This window comes from Erythrolamprus reginae, chromosome 1 (assembly GCF_031021105.1).
Source record: "Erythrolamprus reginae isolate rEryReg1 chromosome 1, rEryReg1.hap1, whole genome shotgun sequence".
Classification (NCBI taxonomy): Eukaryota; Metazoa; Chordata; class Lepidosauria; order Squamata; family Dipsadidae; genus Erythrolamprus; species Erythrolamprus reginae.
In genome coordinates, this window is record NC_091950.1 from 417836009 (window position 1) to 417854781 (window position 18773).

The 18773-nt window shown below is 41.6% G+C and overlaps 1 protein-coding gene across 1 annotated transcript in view; it reads left to right on the forward strand.

Moving 5' to 3' along the window:
- Window positions 1-18773, forward strand: part of VMP1 (vacuole membrane protein 1) — a 178930-nt gene that overhangs the window by 35415 nt on the left and 124742 nt on the right. Inside the window, exons 4-5 of the mRNA XM_070735374.1 lie at window positions 1084-1174; window positions 2623-2733. Coding sequence (XP_070591475.1) covers window positions 1084-1174; window positions 2623-2733 — 202 coding nt within the window. The remainder of the gene's footprint in view (window positions 1-1083; window positions 1175-2622; window positions 2734-18773) is intronic.

Consider the following 18773-nt stretch of genomic DNA (forward strand, 5'->3'; position numbering starts at 1 on the left):
TGCCTTGAAGCTATCAAGGCTGACAGCACTCACAACCTCTTCTGGAAGTGAATTCCATAAACCAACAACCCTCTGGGTGAAGAAATATAATGCTAATCCGCTAGTTTTAGGATAGCTGAAGAAGCTACTGAAAATAAGTCTAATAAGTCTTTCCAGGAACTTCCTTTAAACCTGCCTATTGGTGGTCCTTTAAATCAGAGTTCTTCAAACTTTAAGACTTGTGAACTTCAACTCCCAGAACTCTCCAGCCAGCATAGCTGAAGAATCCTGGGAGTTGAAGTCAACAAGTCTTAAAGTTGCCAAGTATAACTGAAGCATAGCTGGAGAGTTAAAAAAATATTTTAGCAACAACTAAATCTAAACTAATCAATGCGGGGAGGAGGTTCGTAAGGTGAAAGGTTCGTAAGACGAAACAATATTTCCCATAGGAATCAGTGGAAAACCAATCGTGCAAGCCCAAAATTTACCCTTTTTCAAGCCAAAGTGCCCGTTTTTGCGCTGGTGGGATTCCCCTGAAGCTCCCCTCCATGGGAAACCCCACCTCCTGACTTCCGGGTTTTTGCGATGCTGTAGGGAAATCCCAGGAGGGGAATCCCAGGATCGCAAAAACGGGCGCTCCGCTGGCAACGGAAGTCTGGAGGTGGGGTTTCCCAGCAAGGGAAGCCTCAGCGAAATCGCACCACCGCAAAAACACAGAAGTCCGTAGGTGGGGTTTCCCAGCGGCGGCGACGGGTTCATAAGGCGAAAAAAGTTCGTAATAAGAGGCAAAAAAATTCTGAACCCCGGGTTCGTATCTCGAAAAGTTCGTATGACGAGGGGTTCGTATGACGAGGTAGCACTGTACTTAACATTTTTATAAGTTGGCTTTAATTGAAGAATAGAATGTAAAGTGCCTCAATTCTGACCGCATGGTTAAAATGTTCCTGCAGTTGTTGTAAGTGCATGGATCACTCAAAAGTCACTTTTCCGATATCTGTTGTCAATTGGAATAATCGTTGAATGAACGGTCACAAGTCAAGGACTCTCGGCGCTCCTTTTTCCAGATCTGTGATGGTAACCGCAGCTTTTCTTCCTTCCCCTCAGATTGTGGCATCGCCGAAGGATAGCGCTGTTTCTCCTGTTGCTGCTTGCCATTCTTACATCTACGTATTATATCGAGGGAGGACATCAACAGGTAAAGTACATGCTTGGCGTGGCCAGTTCAACATCGCTCAAGCAGGAAGAGGGAGGTTGTGATCCCGCTGTATAGAGCGCTGGTGAGACCCCATTTGGAATACTGTGTTCAGTTCTGGAGACCTCACCTACAAAAAGATATTGATAAAATTGAACAGGTCCAAAGATGGGCTACAAGAATGGTGGAAGGGCTTAAGCATAAAACATATCAGGAAAGACTTAATGAACTCAATCTGTAGAGTCTGGAGGACAGAAGGAAAAGGGGGGACATGATCAAAACATTTAAATATGTTAAAGGGTTAAATAAGGTTCAGGAGGGAAGGGTTTTTAATAAACACCAGAACAAGGGGGCACAATCTGAAGTTAGTTGGGGGAAAGATCAGAAGCAACGTGAGAAAATATTATTTGACTGAAAGAGTAGTAGATGCTTGGAACAAAATTCCAGCAGATGTGGTTGGTAAATCCACAGTAACTGAATTGAAACGTGCCTGGGATAAACATAGATCCATCCTAAGATAAGATACAGGAAATAGTACAAGGGCAGACTAGATGGACCAGGAGGTCTTCTTCTGCCGTCAATCTTCTATGTTTCTATGTCAGGTACGCCTGTGGCGGCGTGAGCACTCTGCCAGCGAAAACGGGCTTCTTAGGTCATTTTCGCTTGTAACAGCCTCCTGCAAGTAAAAACGGAGCTCAGAAGGGACACATGCAGCCATCATGAGCTCTGTTTTCTCTGACAGAGGCCCCTTGGGCCAGATCCAAATGCACACGCACAGGCTCTGGCTCTGTCTGTCTGTCTGTCTGTCTGTCTCTCTCTCTCTCCCTCTCTCTCTCTCTCTTTCTCTCTATCTCTCTATCTTGTCTGTCTATCTATCTATCTATCTATCTATCTATCTATCTATCTATCTATCTATCTATCTATCTATCTATCTATAATCTATCCTATCTACCCAGCTATCTACCCAGCTATTTGTCTGTCTGTCTGTCTGTCTGACTATCTCTCTCTCCCTCTGTCTCTCTATCTAATCTATCTATCTAATCTATCTATCACTTCTATGCCTCCCAATCCCAAAGGACTCAGGGCAGCTTATAACAAAATATAAAAATACAGTTAACAATAAAAAGAAGTCCAATATAAATTAAAACAATAACGATTTGGCCATGAAAGATCTAAATTCATGGCCCAAGGCCAATTTGCGAAGCCAGGCCTTCGTAGCCTATCAGAAGGTTAACAGTGTGGGAGCATTATGGACATTGGGGGGGTAGTTGGTTTCAAAATAGCGGGGCCGCCACAGAGAAGGCCCTCCCTTGCAGCCCCGCCAACCTGCATTGCTTAGCCTGCGGGACCTCGGAGTTGAAGTCCACAAATCGTAAAGTGGCCAAAGTTGGAGACTTCTGCTTTAGACCGGTGTTGAATTTATTTTTATTTTTATTTTGCTTTTTCCTCAGTATGTGAAGTATATGGAAAAAAAGCTTTTATGGTGCGCCTACTGGACCGGGCTGGGCATCTTGTCTTCAGTGGGTCTTGGAACTGGTCTTCACACTTTCCTGCTCTACCTGGTAAGTTTAACTTTTTCCACGATTGAGATTTTTCACTAAAACCACACTCATTTGGGGGGAAATTGGAAAAAAAGTAAGCACATTTGCATGATCTGTCTCACTGTGGCTGGCAAGAGGGGAACAGATTTTGGTGGAGTTTAAATTAAATAGATTTTTTAAAATTTATCCAAAATAGTTATTTGTTTGTTCGTTTGTTCGTTCGTTCGTTCGTTCGTTCATTCATTCATTCATTCATTCATTCATTCATTCATTCATTCATTCATTTATTAGATTTGTATGCTGCCCCTCTCCGTAGACTCTGGGCGGCTTACAGCAATGATAAAAACAACATATAATAACAAATCTAATAGCTGGAATCTAAAATAACAATCATACATTTAAAAAGTCTAAAAAACAAGAAACCCCAATATATAAAAACATACATACAGTCATTATACACAAAAAACTACATAGGCAGGGGGAGATGTTTCAGTTCCCCCACACTTGACGGCAGAGGTGGGTTTTAAGGGGTTTACGAAAGGCAAGGAGGGTGGGGGCAGTTCTAATCTCTGGAGGGAGCTGATTCCAGAGGGTCGGAGCCGCCACAGAGAAGGCTCTTTCCCTGGGTCCCGCCAAACGACATTGTTTAGTACTGACGCAATTACAGAAATTAAACATCTAATTGTCCAGGTTTAGAGTAAAGTTAGAGGGCAGGATAATTCAGGTAGTCCTTGACTTACTACAGTTCATTTAGTGACCATTCAAAATCTTACGATTTTTTTCACACTTACCGGTAATAGCCATTGCAGTACCCCATGCTCATGTGATCAAAATTCAAAGGCTTGGCTACTGGCATGTACTTATGACAGTTGCCAGTTCCTGGGTCACATGATCACTCTTTTGCAGCCTTCTGACAAGCAAAGTCAGTCCAGATCCACTTAACAACTGTGTTAGTAACTTAATAACTGCAATGATTCATTTTAACCAAGTGTATTTATTGATTGATTTGATTTGATTTGATTTGATTTGATTTGATTTGATTTGTATGCCGACCCTCTCTGAAGACTCAGGGCGGCTCACAACAGTAATAAAAAACAGTATAACAATGGGACTTACTTAGCAACAGAATCCTTGGGCTCAGTTGTGGTCATAAATCAAGGACAACCTGTACAGTGTATTTCTTTTTTCTTTTTTAAATAATCTTTATTAGTTTAATACATTAAAAAGAGAACAAACAACAAAAAACAAACAATAAATATGTTGTAGAGAAAAGGCAAAGAATCAACATAACTAAAACAAATAAGGACTAACAAAACATTTCACACACATAAACAAAATGAGTTGTCAACTGTGCTGTTGACTGCTAAGACTGCGACTTTTCAAGATTGTTATATATATATATATTTATATAATTACTTGTACATTTCACAGTTTGTTGGGTAGTCATCAATCAAAAAAAATTGTTATACCCTTACCTGAAATATAATATTTCTCCTTTTTAGGGTGAATTGTTTACGTTTTGGGTTTGTTTATTGCATTTATTTTACTTTTCACAGTACAGTGGTACCTTGTCATACGAACTTTTCGAGATATGAACCTGGGGTTTGGAATTTTTTTTGCCTCTTCTTACAAACTTTTTTTTGCCTTATGAACCCGCCGCTGGGATGCCCTGCCTCCGGACTTCTGTTACGAGCGGAGCACCTGTTTTTGCGATCCTGCATGGGAAACCCCACCTCCTGACTTCCGCGTTTTTGCGATGCTGTAGGGAAATCCCAGGAGGGGAATCCCAGGATCGCAAAAAGAGGCACTCCTCTGGCAATGGAAGTCCAGAAGTGGAGTTTCCCAGCGAGGGAAGCCTCAGCGAAATCGCACCATGGCAAAAACACAGAAGTCTGGAGGTGGGGTTTCCCATGGAGGGGAGCTTCAAGGGAATCCCACCAGCGCAAAAAGGGGTAAATTTTGGGCTTGCACGCATTAATTGGTTTTCCATTGATTCCTATGGGAAACATTGTTTCGTCTTACGAATTTTTCACCTTACGAGCCTCCTCCCGGAACCAATTACGTTGGTAAGACAAGGTATCAGGGTATTTGATTTGAACTGAACTGAACTGAACATTTCTATCTTCCTGGCCTGTCGTTTTGCGCCTAGTGAACCCATCCTTGGGAGTTCTAGGTTAAAATTACTTACAGTGGCTGGGTTCTCGCAAGTGCGCCTTGCCAAAAACATGCAAATGATTTTACGGTTTGGTACAGGGTGAGATCCAAGCCACAGAGCCGGCTTCTTCCTTTTTTTTTCTTTTCACTTCAGTTATTTGGAAAACTGTTTTTTCTTTTCTTTTTTGGAATTGAATGTCGTGGTTGGTTTTGGACGGGGGCCATTGGCTGTCAGAAGGGTAACCATTCAAAATAGAGGAAGCCGAGACGGTAGCATCTCATGCTCCAGTTATGCAAAATGGGCTGAAAGAGAAAAATAAGTATTTTTTTTTTCTCAAATAAAATCAGTTGGCTCTTTCAGTGAAATGTATTCCTTGCTGTTGATACCTCTGAATGGTTTAATTTAATCTTTCTTTTCTTTTTTGATGAATGGAATAGAATAGAGTAGAGTAGACAGACAGATGATAGATAGATAGATAGATAGATAGATAGATAGATAGATAGATAGATAGATAGATAGATAGATAGATAGATAGATACCCTGTTCTCCCCAAAATAAGGCCTCCCCTGATAATAAGGCCAATCGGGCTTTTGAGTGTATGGCAAGAAGGTCAAGCACTTATTTCAGGGTTCAAAAAAATATAGGACAGGGTGTTATTTTGGGGAAAACAGGGTATCTATCTATCCATCCATCCATCCATCCATCCATCCATCCATCCATCCATCCATCTATCATCTATCTTCTAACCTGTTTCCCCCAAAATAAAACATCCCCTGATTATAAGCCCAATTGGGCTTTTGAGTGTATAGCAATAAGGACAAGCACTTATTTCAGGGTTCAAAAAAATATAAAGACAGGGTCTTATTTTGGGGAAAACATGATATGTATCTACATTAGAATATAATGACCCACTACTTTCTAAAATAGATACACGCTGGCTGTTGATGTCAAACAGGAGTTGGAAATGTTTTTTTCCCCCATTTCCTCAACGTGAGTTTCAAATGTCCACCTTTCTGGCCAAACTTTTTTTCCTTAGCTTTGTTTCTAAACAGACACTAGAGGGTGTGGTTGTCGCATTCAGCAATGACCAGCCTTCCTTCGGAGTCTTTTGACTCAGCCTTAAAGAACTAACAGCCTCTGAATTTAATTGTGCCAATGTTATTCAGCGTTGAAAAGCTTGGAGGGCCCTCCTGTGGGCGCAATTTATTTAGACCCAGGGGAAGAGCCTTCTCTGTGGCGGCTCCGACCCTCTGGAATCAGCTCCCTCCAGAGATTAGAACTGCCCCCACCCTCCTTGCCTTTTGTAAACTCCTTAAAACCCACCTCTGCCGTCAAGCGTGGGGGAACTGAAACATCTCCCCCTGCCTATGTAGTTATTTGTGTATGATATGACTATATGTATGTTTTTATATATTGGAGTTTCTTGTTTTTTAGACTTTTTAAAATGTATTATTGTTATTTTAGATTCTAACTATTAGATTTGTTATTATATATTGTTTTTATCATTGCTGTAAGCTGCCCCGAGTCTACAGAGAGGGGCGGCATACAAATCTAATAAATAATAATAATAATAATTATTATTATTATTATTATTATTATTATTAATAATAATAATAATTTATATCCTGAGTCTGCGGAGAAGGGTGGCATAGAAATCTAATAAATGAATGAATGAATAATAAACAAACAAACAAATAAACAAATTACTGCCCAAAATGTGGTCACGTGACTGCAGACGCTTATGCTGGAAATTGAAATTTGTATCATTTAGTGACCTTGGGGGAGGTCTGTTGTATTCTGAACAGTCACTAAGTAACTGGCCGTAAATTGAGGACTCCCTGTTATTGGTACTAAGCGACATTTGATGTATCAATTCATAGCCTGCCAGTTTTCTTGTCCTGCTTTAAATTAAAACCATTTAAAACCTCGAAATGGAATTTCGTGTAAAGGTAATCCTCGACTTACGACCTCAGTGGAGCCGCCAAAATTCTGTTGCAGACATTGGTTAAGAGAGTTTTGCCCCATTTTAGGAACTTTCTTGGCCCGGTTGTTAAAACAACTCGTGGCAGTTGTTTAGTTAGCAATGCAGTTGTTAAGAGAATCCAGCTTGGCAGAAGGTCGCAAAAGGGGGGATCACGTGACACTGCAATCGTCATAAATACGAGTCAGGGATGCCGAAATGGTTGTAAGTGTGAAAAATGGTCACAAGTCAGTTTCGGAAGTGGCGTTGCAACTTTGAATGGTCACTAAAGCGGTGTTTCCCAACCTTGGCAACTTGAAGATATCTGGACTTCAACTCCCAGAAGTCCCCAGCCAGCATTCGCTGGCTGGGGAATTCTGGGAGTTGAAGTCCAAATATCTTCAAGTTGCCAAGGTTGGGAAACACTGCACTAAAGGAACGATTGTAAGTCAAAGCGCCACAGTGGCGCAGTGGTCAGAGTGCAGTACTGCAGGCTACTTCTGCTGATCACCGGCTGCAGCAGTTTGGCCGATCGAATCTCAGTAGGCTCAGGGTTGACTCAGCCCTCCATCCTCCCAAGGTGGGTAGAAGGAGGACCCAGATTGTTGGGGGCTGACTCTGTAAACCGCTTAGAGAGGGCTGTAAAGCACTGTGAAGCGGTATATAAGTCTAAGGGCTATTGCTATTGCTATAAGGACTGCCTGTGTTCATTTCCACCCTATTATACGCCTCAGTGCTTCCCTGCGGGCGGCTGACTCACGCGATCGCCTCTCGCCAATCTGATGCTGAAACTGGAACCGAACTGGACCCATCCAGCTCATGGTTGTTGCTTGCCAAGATATTTCCCAGCCCTGCTTGTCAAAATTAGCTAAAAATAGCTAATTGGATTCTGCTTGGAACCAAACCTGATACTGGATTTCCTGCTTGCCCCTGAGGTTTTTCTTGCACTGAACTCTGTCTTCCCAACTACTACTACTACTTCTTCCTCTTCTTCTTCCACTTCTCCTCCTCCTCCTTCTTCTTCATCTTCTTCTTCTCCTTCTCCTCTTCCTCTTCTTCTTTCTCTTCTTCTTTCTCTTCCTCCTCCTTCCTTCTTCTTCCTCTCCCACCTCCCCCTCCCCCTCCCCTTCCCCTATGCTTCCCCCTCCCCCTTCCTCCTCTTTTTCTTTTTCTTCCTCTTCCTCTTTTTCTTTCTCTTCTTCTTCCTTCTTCCTCCTCCTTCCTTCTTCCACTTCCACTTCCTCTCCCGCCTCCCCCTCCCCCCTCCTCTACTTTTACTTCTTCTTTTCCCTTCTCCCTTCCTTTTTCTCCTCTTCTTCATCTTCCTCTCCTTCTTCTTCTCCTGAGATAGTTGTAGTGAGATACTAGTGAGATACTAGTATAGTGTATTTATAGTAAAGTAGAAAACAGTTAGTAATGTAAATAAGGAGTAAATATATTTTTCCAAGACTTCCTACTGCTGCTGTGTTTCATTGAAGACTTCAACTCCATAACTATTGGTCTGTGGCTGGCTGGTTGGGTTGGTCAGCTGGCTGGGCTGGTTGGCTGCTTGGGCTGGCTAGCTTCCGCAAGTGCAACTCTGATATCTCTCACTCTCTTTGTCTCATTCATCTTTCTCTCTGTGTCTCTTTCTCTCTCAAACTTTTCTGTGTCTCACTCATCTTTCTCTCCTTAACCCACTCTGTCTCTTTACATACAAACATAGAAACATAGAAGACTGACAGCAGAAAAAGACCTCATGGTCCATCTAGTCTGCCATTATACTATTTTCTGTATTTTATCTTAGGATGGATATATGTTTATCCCAGGCAATGTTCAAATTCAGTTCCTGTGGATTTACCAACCACGTCTGCTGGAAGTTTGTTCCAAGCATCTACTACTCCTTCAGTCAAATAATATTTTCTCACGTTGCTTTTGATCTTTCCCCCAACTAACTTCAGATTGTGTCTTTCTCCCTCTAAAACACTCTCTCTCTTTCTCTCTCTAACGCACACATTCTCACATACACACATTGTGACTCTCTTTCCTTCTCTCTCAAACTCTCTTTCTCTCAAGCTCTCTCACTCACTCTTTCTCTATTTAACTCTGTTTCTTTCTCCCTCTTTAACTCTCTTTTTCATTCTTTTTCTGTCTCTGTCTCTCTCTCTCTTGTGTGTGTGTAAGAGAGAATGGGAGAATTGTTTTGCGACTTCCAGCTGTCTGATGGGCTTCCTTCGTGATTTTTTTGTCCCGCAACTTCCTCTCTTTGGTCTTCATTCCATTCATAATGAACTCAGCGCTTCCTGGAATGGCTTGGCTGACTGGGGGGAGCATGAAAAATCACTTCCGTTCCAGTCTGCGGCAGTGGCTTAGTCTATGGAGCCCTAATTCTCAGAGTTGCTACTAGCCTGGGTATTTTGGTCCGTTCACACCGGCTTCCAAAGAAAGAGAGAGAGAGAAATGCAAATTTGGAATCCCCTCTGAATCAAAAATTGCTTTGAGCATTCTCAGAAGGTTTGATTCAATGTGCATTTTTTTTCTTTCTAAACTGGTAGAAAATATTCAGTTGTATGGATTACAACTGCAATTGACCCCCAAAATTGATGTCATTAAGCAAGACGATGGTTAAGTGAGTGATATCTATCAATCGATTGATCGATCGATCGTCTGTCTGTCTAATCTATTTATCTATACCATCTATCTATAATCTATCATCTATCTCTCTGTCTGTCTGTCTATCATCTCTATCTACCTACCTACCTACCTATCATCTCTCTATCTCTCTATCTATTATCTATCTATCTATCTATCGATCTATCTACCTACCTACCTACTTATCTACCTACCTACCTACCTATCATCTCTCTATTATCTATCTATCTATCTATTATCTATCTATCTATCTCTCTATTATCTATCTATCTATTATCTATCTATCTCTATCTATTATCTACCTATCATCTCTGTATCTATTATCTATCTATCTATTATCTACCTACCTACCTACCTATCATCTCTGTATCTATTATCTATCTATCTATCTATCTATCTATTATCTACCTACCTACCTACCTACCTATCATCTCTGTATCTATTATCTATCTATCTATCATCTACCTACCTACCTACCTACCTATCTATCTAGAAATTTATTTGCCACCTTTCCCATATCCAACAACTTACAACAAGAAAGTCATGGGTTTTGGGAAACCACCTTAAAATAATCCATTATAAAATACCACCGCAGATTTAAAAAAAAGCCATTTCCACAAGATGGCAAAGGAAGGAGAGCACGACACATGGTAGGGGAAAGCGGGGTTAGATTGGTGTCTCAGCCCAACAAAAGATGATCCCCTTTCTGATTGCCAATCCATTATTTGGGAGGAAATTACCTTCCGGTTTGAGAAAGCCTGGACGGATAACAGCAGGAGAGACAGAGAACCCAGATAAAGACCTAGGGAGTCCCAGGGCTGAATCCTGCCCGATCCAGATGTGCCTCCACCACAGGTGTCTTTGGGCTGACTTCTCCTCCCTTAGCCTAAATATAAAAGATGCTGTCACCGAATCTCGGGGAGTTTTTGAGCAAGGGTGGAGGATGAGTCGTCTCTTGTGGTGAGGTGAGTGAGGCCGTTTCCCACGAGAAAATGGCTCTGGGCTCACCTCCCCAGACAGACAGTGACACATTTCCCCATCTATCCCTGAGACTTAAACCAAAGACTTATTAAACATCCTGCGTTTCCAGATAGAATCCATTTCCAGAGGAGGAAATCCGAGAGAGCATCTATATTTAAGGGGCTGGGTGGGTGGGTGGGTGGGTGGGTGGGTCTCCAGCTTTTTCAATAGCTCATAGGGTTGTCATTCATCATCTTGCCTAGATTGTTATTTGCTGGTAAAATGTATTAGTCTCCCACCTTGCCACACAATAACTTTCGGCACCTTACAATATCTAATTTATATTGTAAGGTGCTCAGAGACTGATAGATTGATAGATTGATAGATGATAGATAGATAGATAGATAGATAGATAGATAGATAGACAGACAGACAGACAGACAGACAGACAGACAGACAGACAGACAGACAGACAGACAGATGATAGACAGATACCGTAAGTAGATAGATTGATAGATGATAGGTAGGTAGGTAGGTAGATAGATAGATAGATAGATAGATAGATAGATAGATTGACAGATGATAGATAAATAGGTAGATGATAGATAGATAGATAGATAGATAGATAGGTTGATTGATTGATTGATTGATTGACAGATGATAGGCAGACAGACAGATGATAGACAGATACCGTAAGTAGATAGATAGATAGATAGATAGATAGATAGATAGATAGATTGATTGATTGATTGACAGATGATAAATAGGTAGATGATAGATAGATAGATAGATAGATAGATTGATTAATTGATTAATTGATTGACAGATAATAGACAGACAGACAGACAGATAGATAGATATCATCTATCTACCATCTATCTATCTATCTATCTATCTGATAGAAGAAAGGTAGATAGATGATAGATTGGCAGATTATAGACAGATAAATAAGATAGGTAGATGATAGATTGATAGATGATTGGTAGGTAGATTATGGATGGATGGATGGATGATATTGTAAGGTGCCCAGAGTGGTTATATATATAGTAATATCCCATCTCACCAAACAGTTAACTCTGGACACCTTACAATATATATATGCATATATGTATATATGACAGTCTTGGTATACAGTGTTCCCTCGATTTTCGCGGGTTCGAACTTCGCAAATAGCCTATACCACGGTTTTTCAAAAAATATTAATTAAAAAATACTTCATGGGTTTTTTTCCTATACCATGTTTTTCCCCGCCCGATGAAGTCATACATCATCGCCAAACTAATAATTTTTACAAATAAATAACAAAAAAATAATTATTTTTAATAAATAATTATGTTTATAAATATTAGGATCACTAAGTGTCTTATTCAATGGTGAGTACCAGTAATAATGGTGAGTAAATGGTTGTTAAGGGAATGGGAAATGGTAATTTAGGGGTTTAAAGTGTTATGGGATGGCTTGTGATACTGTCCATAGCCAAAAATGGGGTATTTACTTCCGCATCTCTACTTCACGGAAATTCGACTTTCGTGGGCGGTCTCGGAACGCATCCCCCGCGGAAATCGAGGGAACACTGTATTCGCGTTTCTTCCCGTGTAGGATTTGGAAATTTCTGGCGACATTTCGACAAGGTCCCACTCGTCATCTTCAGGCTGGTGTTTCTGTCCTTGTTCTAAGGCGAACACTGTCTTTACCTTGAGGGGGGAGTGTGTATTGCTTAGTGCTTGTTATATGCAGTTTATATTGTATTGCTTAGTGCTTGTTATGTGCAGTTTAGGGATTGTTTCTGTTTTATGTATATGTAAATAGTACTTAATCAGCATAACTAAGTCTGTGTCATTATTGGCTATAACACAGGTGTATGTCGAAGGTCTCATAGCCTAGCTATACCTAGACATACCAACAGTATATTTATGAGTAATTAATATGCCAGGCTGGTTTAACACATGGCTCTGACCCTGTCTCTAAGGCTGCTATTCTGGCAGCCAGAGCAGAAAACTTTGCCAGCATCCGTCCCGTTGTGGTGCCCATAATATATAGCAATAATAAATCATAATCAACTCACCACCGTCTGTGACATCACAAATATCCTGTTTGAAACCATTTCTTTGTCTCACGCTAGAGACAGATGTTGCTAAAGTTGCTTTTCTTGACTACTTGGGTTTTAATGGAATAGAACTTTTTATTGGCCAAGTGTGATTGCACACCCAAGGAATTTGTCTTTGGTGCATAGACATAAAAGAAAAAGAGACATTTGTCAAGAATCAGGAGGTAAAAAACAGATAATGATTGCCATAAGGGTTAAATAAGCAATGAGGAAACAATCAACATTAATAAAAATATTATTTTAATTGATAGTAATAATAATTAGATTTGTATACCACCCCTCTCCCATAAATTAGTCTGGGGATTTGGAAGAAATTTAGGGTTGGTTTACGTAGCATAGCAATGGCCTTTAGGCTTATTTAGCAAGATGGACTCAAATAAACGGTGATTGCAATTTTACTCTATTGCAATGTTTTCTGGATCTTGGCAGCTTTAAGACGAGTGGACTTCAACTCCCAGAATTCCCCAGCCAGCTTCCTTTCCACCTCTGTTTTGATTTCCTTTCTGTCTTTTTGATGTCTTAATGAACTCTCCATAGAAACATAGAAGTCTGACGGCAGAAAAAGACCTCATGGTCCATCTAGTCTGCCCTTATAATATTTTCTATATTTTATCTTACAATGGATATATGTTTATCCCAGGCATGTTTAAATTCAGTTACTGTGGATTTATCAACCACGTCTGCTGGAAGTTTGTTCCAAGAATCTACTACTCTTTCAGTAAAATAATATTTTCTCACCTTGCTTCTGATCTTTCCCCCAACTGACCTCAGATTGTGTCCCCTTGTTCTTGTGTTCACTTTCCTATTAAAAACACTTCCCTCATGGACCTTATTTAACCCTTTAATATATTTAAATGTTTCGATCATGTCCCCCCTTTCCCTTCTGTCCTCCAGACTATACAGATGGAGTTCATGAAGTCTTTCCTGATACGTTTTATGCTTAAGACCTTCCACCATTCTTGTAGCCCGTCTTTGGATCCATTCAATTTTGTCAATAACTTTTTGTAGGTGAGGTCTCCAGAACTGAACACAGTCTTCCAAATGTGGTCTCACCAGCGCTCTATACAGTGGGATCACAATCTCCCTCTTCCTGCTTCCATCCACCCAGGTGGCCAGCAAATCGCATTCCACCCTAATCTAGATTTCCTGAGGGCGTGCGTTTAAATCAGTGGCTCCCACATTTTTGCCTTCCAAGTCATCGAAGGTGTTGCTAGCAAGATTTCTAAGATATTTCACATCATCACCAAAGCATTCTTTCCTTTCCTGACAGCCTTTCTCTCTGCATTTACCAATAGGGCTTGTCCTCAGCTTACAAACCACAACTGAGCCTAAAATTTCTGTTGCTAAGTGAGGCAGTCAATATTAATAATAATAATAATTTAATAATAATTTATTAGATTTGTATGCCTCCCCTCTCCGAAGACTCAGAGCGGCTCACAACAACAATACACAATACAAATTCAACAAAACAGTTAAGTTGTGCTTTCCCCCATTTTTGTGACCTTTCTTGCCAGGGTTGTTAAGTGAATCACTGCAGTTGTTAAATTAGTGACAGAGTTGTTAAGTAAAACTGGCTTCCCTGATTGAGTTTGCTGGGCAGATCAAGTGACCCCAGGACACTGCAAAAGTCAGAAATACAAGTCAGTTGCCAAACATCTGAATTTTGGTCATATAACCATCGGGGATGCTGCATTTGTCGTAAGTGTGAATAAAAACAGCCAAAAATCACTTTTTCCAGTTTTGTTGTAACTTTGAACGGTCACTAAAGAACAGTGGTAAGTCAAGGATTACCTGAGTGCATTGAAGCTGTATATTGATTACAGGGTGCAACAAATTTCACCTTCCTTTCATTTTTCACCTCATGATACGAACCCGGGGTTCGGAAATTTTTTGCCTCTTACAAACTTTTTTCGGCTTACGAACCCACCGCAGATCACAAAATGGCACTCCGCTGGGCGCCGCCACCTGGCTGTCACCTTTTAAAACAGCCGGGGGGCTTCTTGGCGTTCTCCCAAAACGTGGCCTCCAGGAAGGACGTCTTTGTGACATCAAAGCTCCGCCCATGGAATTCCCTATTGGGATTCCCCACCTCATTTCCAGCCTCCAGATCGGCCGAAAACGCCACTGCTGATCGTAAAAACGGCGCTGCGTCGGGCGCCGGCGCCCAGCTGTAACCTTCTGAAATAGCCGGGCGCTTCTTGACGGCCTCCGGAACCTGAACCAGAACTTCCAGGTTCGGCATTCGGGAGAACGCCGAGAAGCGCCCCAGCTGTTTTAGAAGGTGACAGCCGTGCGGCAGCGCTTCTCGGCGGCCTCCCGAACCTGAAAAGTTCGGGTTCGGGAGAACACCAAGAAGCCCCCTGGATGTTTTAAAAGGTGACAGCCGGGTGGCGGCACCCAGCGGAGCGCCATTTTGCAATTTTTTTTTCTCTTTGCACGCATTAATCGCTTTTACATTGTTTCCTATGGGAAACAATCTTTCGTCTTACGAACTTTTCGCCTTATGAACCTACTACCGGAACCAATTAAGTTCGTAAGACGAGGTATTACTGTATACAATGGTACCTCTACTTAAGAACTTAATTCGTTCCGTGACCAGATTCTTAAGTAGAGAAGATTGTAAGTAGAAGCAATTTTTTCCCATAGGAATCAATGTAAAAGCAAATAATGCGTGCAAACCCATTAGGAAAGAAATAAAATGTCAGAATTTGGGTGGGAGGAGGAGGAGGAAGAAGAGGAGGAGGAGGACAGTGGCTGCCCAAAGCGAAGGGAGCGTTTCTTTTCTCTGGGCGCTGCCAAGAGAAAGGAAAATGCTTTGTTCGCTCTGGATTGCCAAAGCTTCCTTAAGTACCACCGAAAGGCTCCTCTGGAAGCCCAGAAAAGCCCGAGATGGGGGGAATGGCAGGAAACTGGCCGGGCCTTCGGGCCGCTCTCAAATTTCCTGGGAAATTCTTCCAGGCTTGGGTTCTTAAGTAGAAAATGGTTCTTAAGAAGAGGCAAAAAAATCTTGAACACCCGGTTCTTATCTAGAAAAGTTCTTAAGCAGAGGCGTTCTTAAGTAGAGGTACCACTGTACTATATTTTTCACTCCATAAGATGCACTTTTAAAAAACCAAATGGTTTAAAACCAAATGGCACCGGACCAGGGTATCTACGAGACCGCCTTCTGCCGCACGAATCCCAGCGACCGGTTAGGTCCCACAGAGTGGGCCTTCTCCAGGTCCCGTCAACAAAACAATGTCGTTTGGTGGGCCCCAGGGGAAGAGCCTTCTCTGTGGCGGCCCTGGCCCTCTGGAACCAACTCCCCCCGGAGATTAGAATTGCCCCCACCCTCCTCGCCTTTCGTAAGCTCCTTAAAACCCACCTCTGCCGTCAGGCATGGGGGAACTGAGATATTCTTTCCCCCTAGGCCTTTACAATTTATGCATGGTATAGTTTGTATGTATGTTTGGTTTTACAAATAAGGGTTTTTTAACTGTTTTAGTATTGGATTTACATGCTGTTTTGTACTACTGTTCTTAGCCGCCCCGAGTCTACGAAGAGGGGCGGCATACAAATCCAATAAATAATAATAATTAATAATAATAATAATATGAATATGAATATGTTCTCTTGGGTATGGGTTAATATGATCTTCAACAAACCCTCCAAAAAGCTTCCATACATTAACAGTGATTTATCTTCTATATTACAACGACCGACAGGTCATCCTCGATTTACAGTCAATCAGTTAAAGACCATTGGCATTTACAATGTCACCCCAAAATAGGGACTTAACATTCATGGCTATCCCTGCATCTCCATGGTTGCGTGTTCAGAATTCGGAGACTTGGCAACAGGCACATTTTTACAACCGGGCTCATGCGATTGCAACCTTGTTTGCTTAGCAATGGACATTTCGGGCTCAATTGTGGTCGTAAGCCGAGGACTACCTGCGAGTGCTTCTCTACTTTTTTTTTTTAATGGTTCGTGAATTGTGGCTTTGGTGAATTCTGGAACACCAAATTCCTCCCCCCACCCATTTTAGAATGCTGATATTCTATAGGGGACTGAAAATAGAGAATGGAGATTTAGGAACCTTGAGAGATGGCTGTTTTCTGGAAGGCCAATTCGGATTTCAAAGCCTCCACTAGGTGGCAGCACCACACCAACCTTACCAGAACTTGAAAAAGTTAAGTAAGGTCGAACTAGGTTAGGGAGACCACCAGGTGATTCCAAAGGAGCAGGGTAGACCACATTGATTAGATGCCATTGAATAAACATTGATTCTTAGCACACACAAAGATTTTGACAATCTGCACCAATCCTAGCCCTTAGATACAGATTAACAGAGTTGGAAGGGACCTTGTAGGTCATCTAGTCCAACCCACCCCACCCTTCCCAAGCAGACACTACAACATTTTTGACAGATGGCAATCCAGTCTCGAACATTTCCAGTGATGAAGCTCCCACAACTTCGGTTCCATTAGTTTGTTTGTTTGTTTGTTTTTGTTTGTTTGTTTGTTTGTTTGTTTGTTTCATTCATTTATTTATTCATTCATTCATTCATTTATTCATTTGTCCAATACACAAATACATAGGAAGAAAAATAGACATGTAGTAATATATATAAGGGTGAAGTGAACTTAGAGGAGAGGATATATGAAAGAAAGAAAATATATATGATAGGTGAAAGAAAGGAAAGACAATTGGACAGGGGACGAAAGGCACACCAGTGCACTTATGTACGCCCCTTACTGGCCTCTTAGGAATCTGGAGAGGTCAATTGTGGAGAGTCTAAGGGAGAAGTGTTGGGGGTTAGGGGTTGACACAATTGAGTCCGGTAATGAGTTCCACGCTTCGATAACTCGATTGTTGAAATCATATTTTTTACAGTCAAGTTTGGAGCAGTTCGTATTAAGTTTGAATCTGTTGCGTGCTCTTGTGTTGTTGCGGTTGAAGCTGAAGTAGTCATTGACCGGTAGGACGTTGCAGCATATGATCTTGTGGGCAATACTCAAATCGTGTTTTAGGCATCGTAGTTCTAGGCTTTCTAGATTGCTCTCACTTGATTGCTCTCACTGTCAGAGAGGTCCTCCATATTTCCAGGTTGAATCTCTCCTTGTACAGTTTCCATCCATTATTCCTTGTCTGGCCTTCAGGTGCCTTGGAAAACAGCTTTGACCCCCTCCACTCTGTGGCAGCCTCTCCATTACTACAGGGGCATCATTGGCTGGTACTATTCTGTTTCCAGACTGGGACCACGAGCCAGATGTAAGCACCCCTGTTCTAGACTCTCAACATCTTTTTTATATCATGGCAACCAAAACTGGGGGCAGTATTCCAGGTGTGGCCTTACCAAGGCCTTATAAAGTGATATTAACAAAATTTTGGTAAATAATAATAATAATAATAATAATAATAATAATAATAATAAGTCTCAGCGGACATTTGAAAACCATCGGAATTGACAAAATCTCTATCTGACAATTGCAAAAGGCCGCTTTACTGGGATCGGCAAACATAATCCGCCGCTACATGACGTAGTCCTAGGTGCTTGGGAAGCGCCCGACTGGTGATGAAATATGAAATCCAGCATAGTGATCTCGTTTGCTGTGTTGTATTGACATAATAATAATTTATTAGATTTGTATGCCGCCCCTCTCCGAGGACTCGGAGCAGCTCACAACAACAATAAATACAATAAAATACAAATCCAATATAAACTATATTAAAAAACCCATTATTATAAAAACTAACAATTCTAAAAACAATCATACCAATCTCATATATTGAGTCAGGAAAGGTAAGGGGAGAAATTAATCCCCCCATGCTTGGCGGTATAGATGGGTCTTCAACATTTTACGGAAGGCTTGGGGTGGGGGCAATTTGAATCTCCGGAGGGAGCTGATTCCAGAGGGCCGGGGCCGCCACAGAGAAGGTTCTTCCCCTAGGTCCCGCCAGACGACATTGTTTAGTCGACGGGACCTGGAGAAGGCCGACTCTGTGGGACCTAATCGGCTGCTGGGATTGACAAAATAATTCTTGACACGATGCAATTGGCTGGTTTCCAAACTGGTGATGGACACCATAAAATGCACAGGTCCAGTATATGTGCTACGTTGCTCAACCGTAGTAACTGTGAGAGGGATCTTGGAATCCTAGTGGACAACCATTTAAGTGGGAGACAGCAGTGTGCAGCAGCTGCCAAAAAAGCCACCACAGTTCTAGACTGCATGAACAGAGGGATAGAATCAAGATCATGCGGT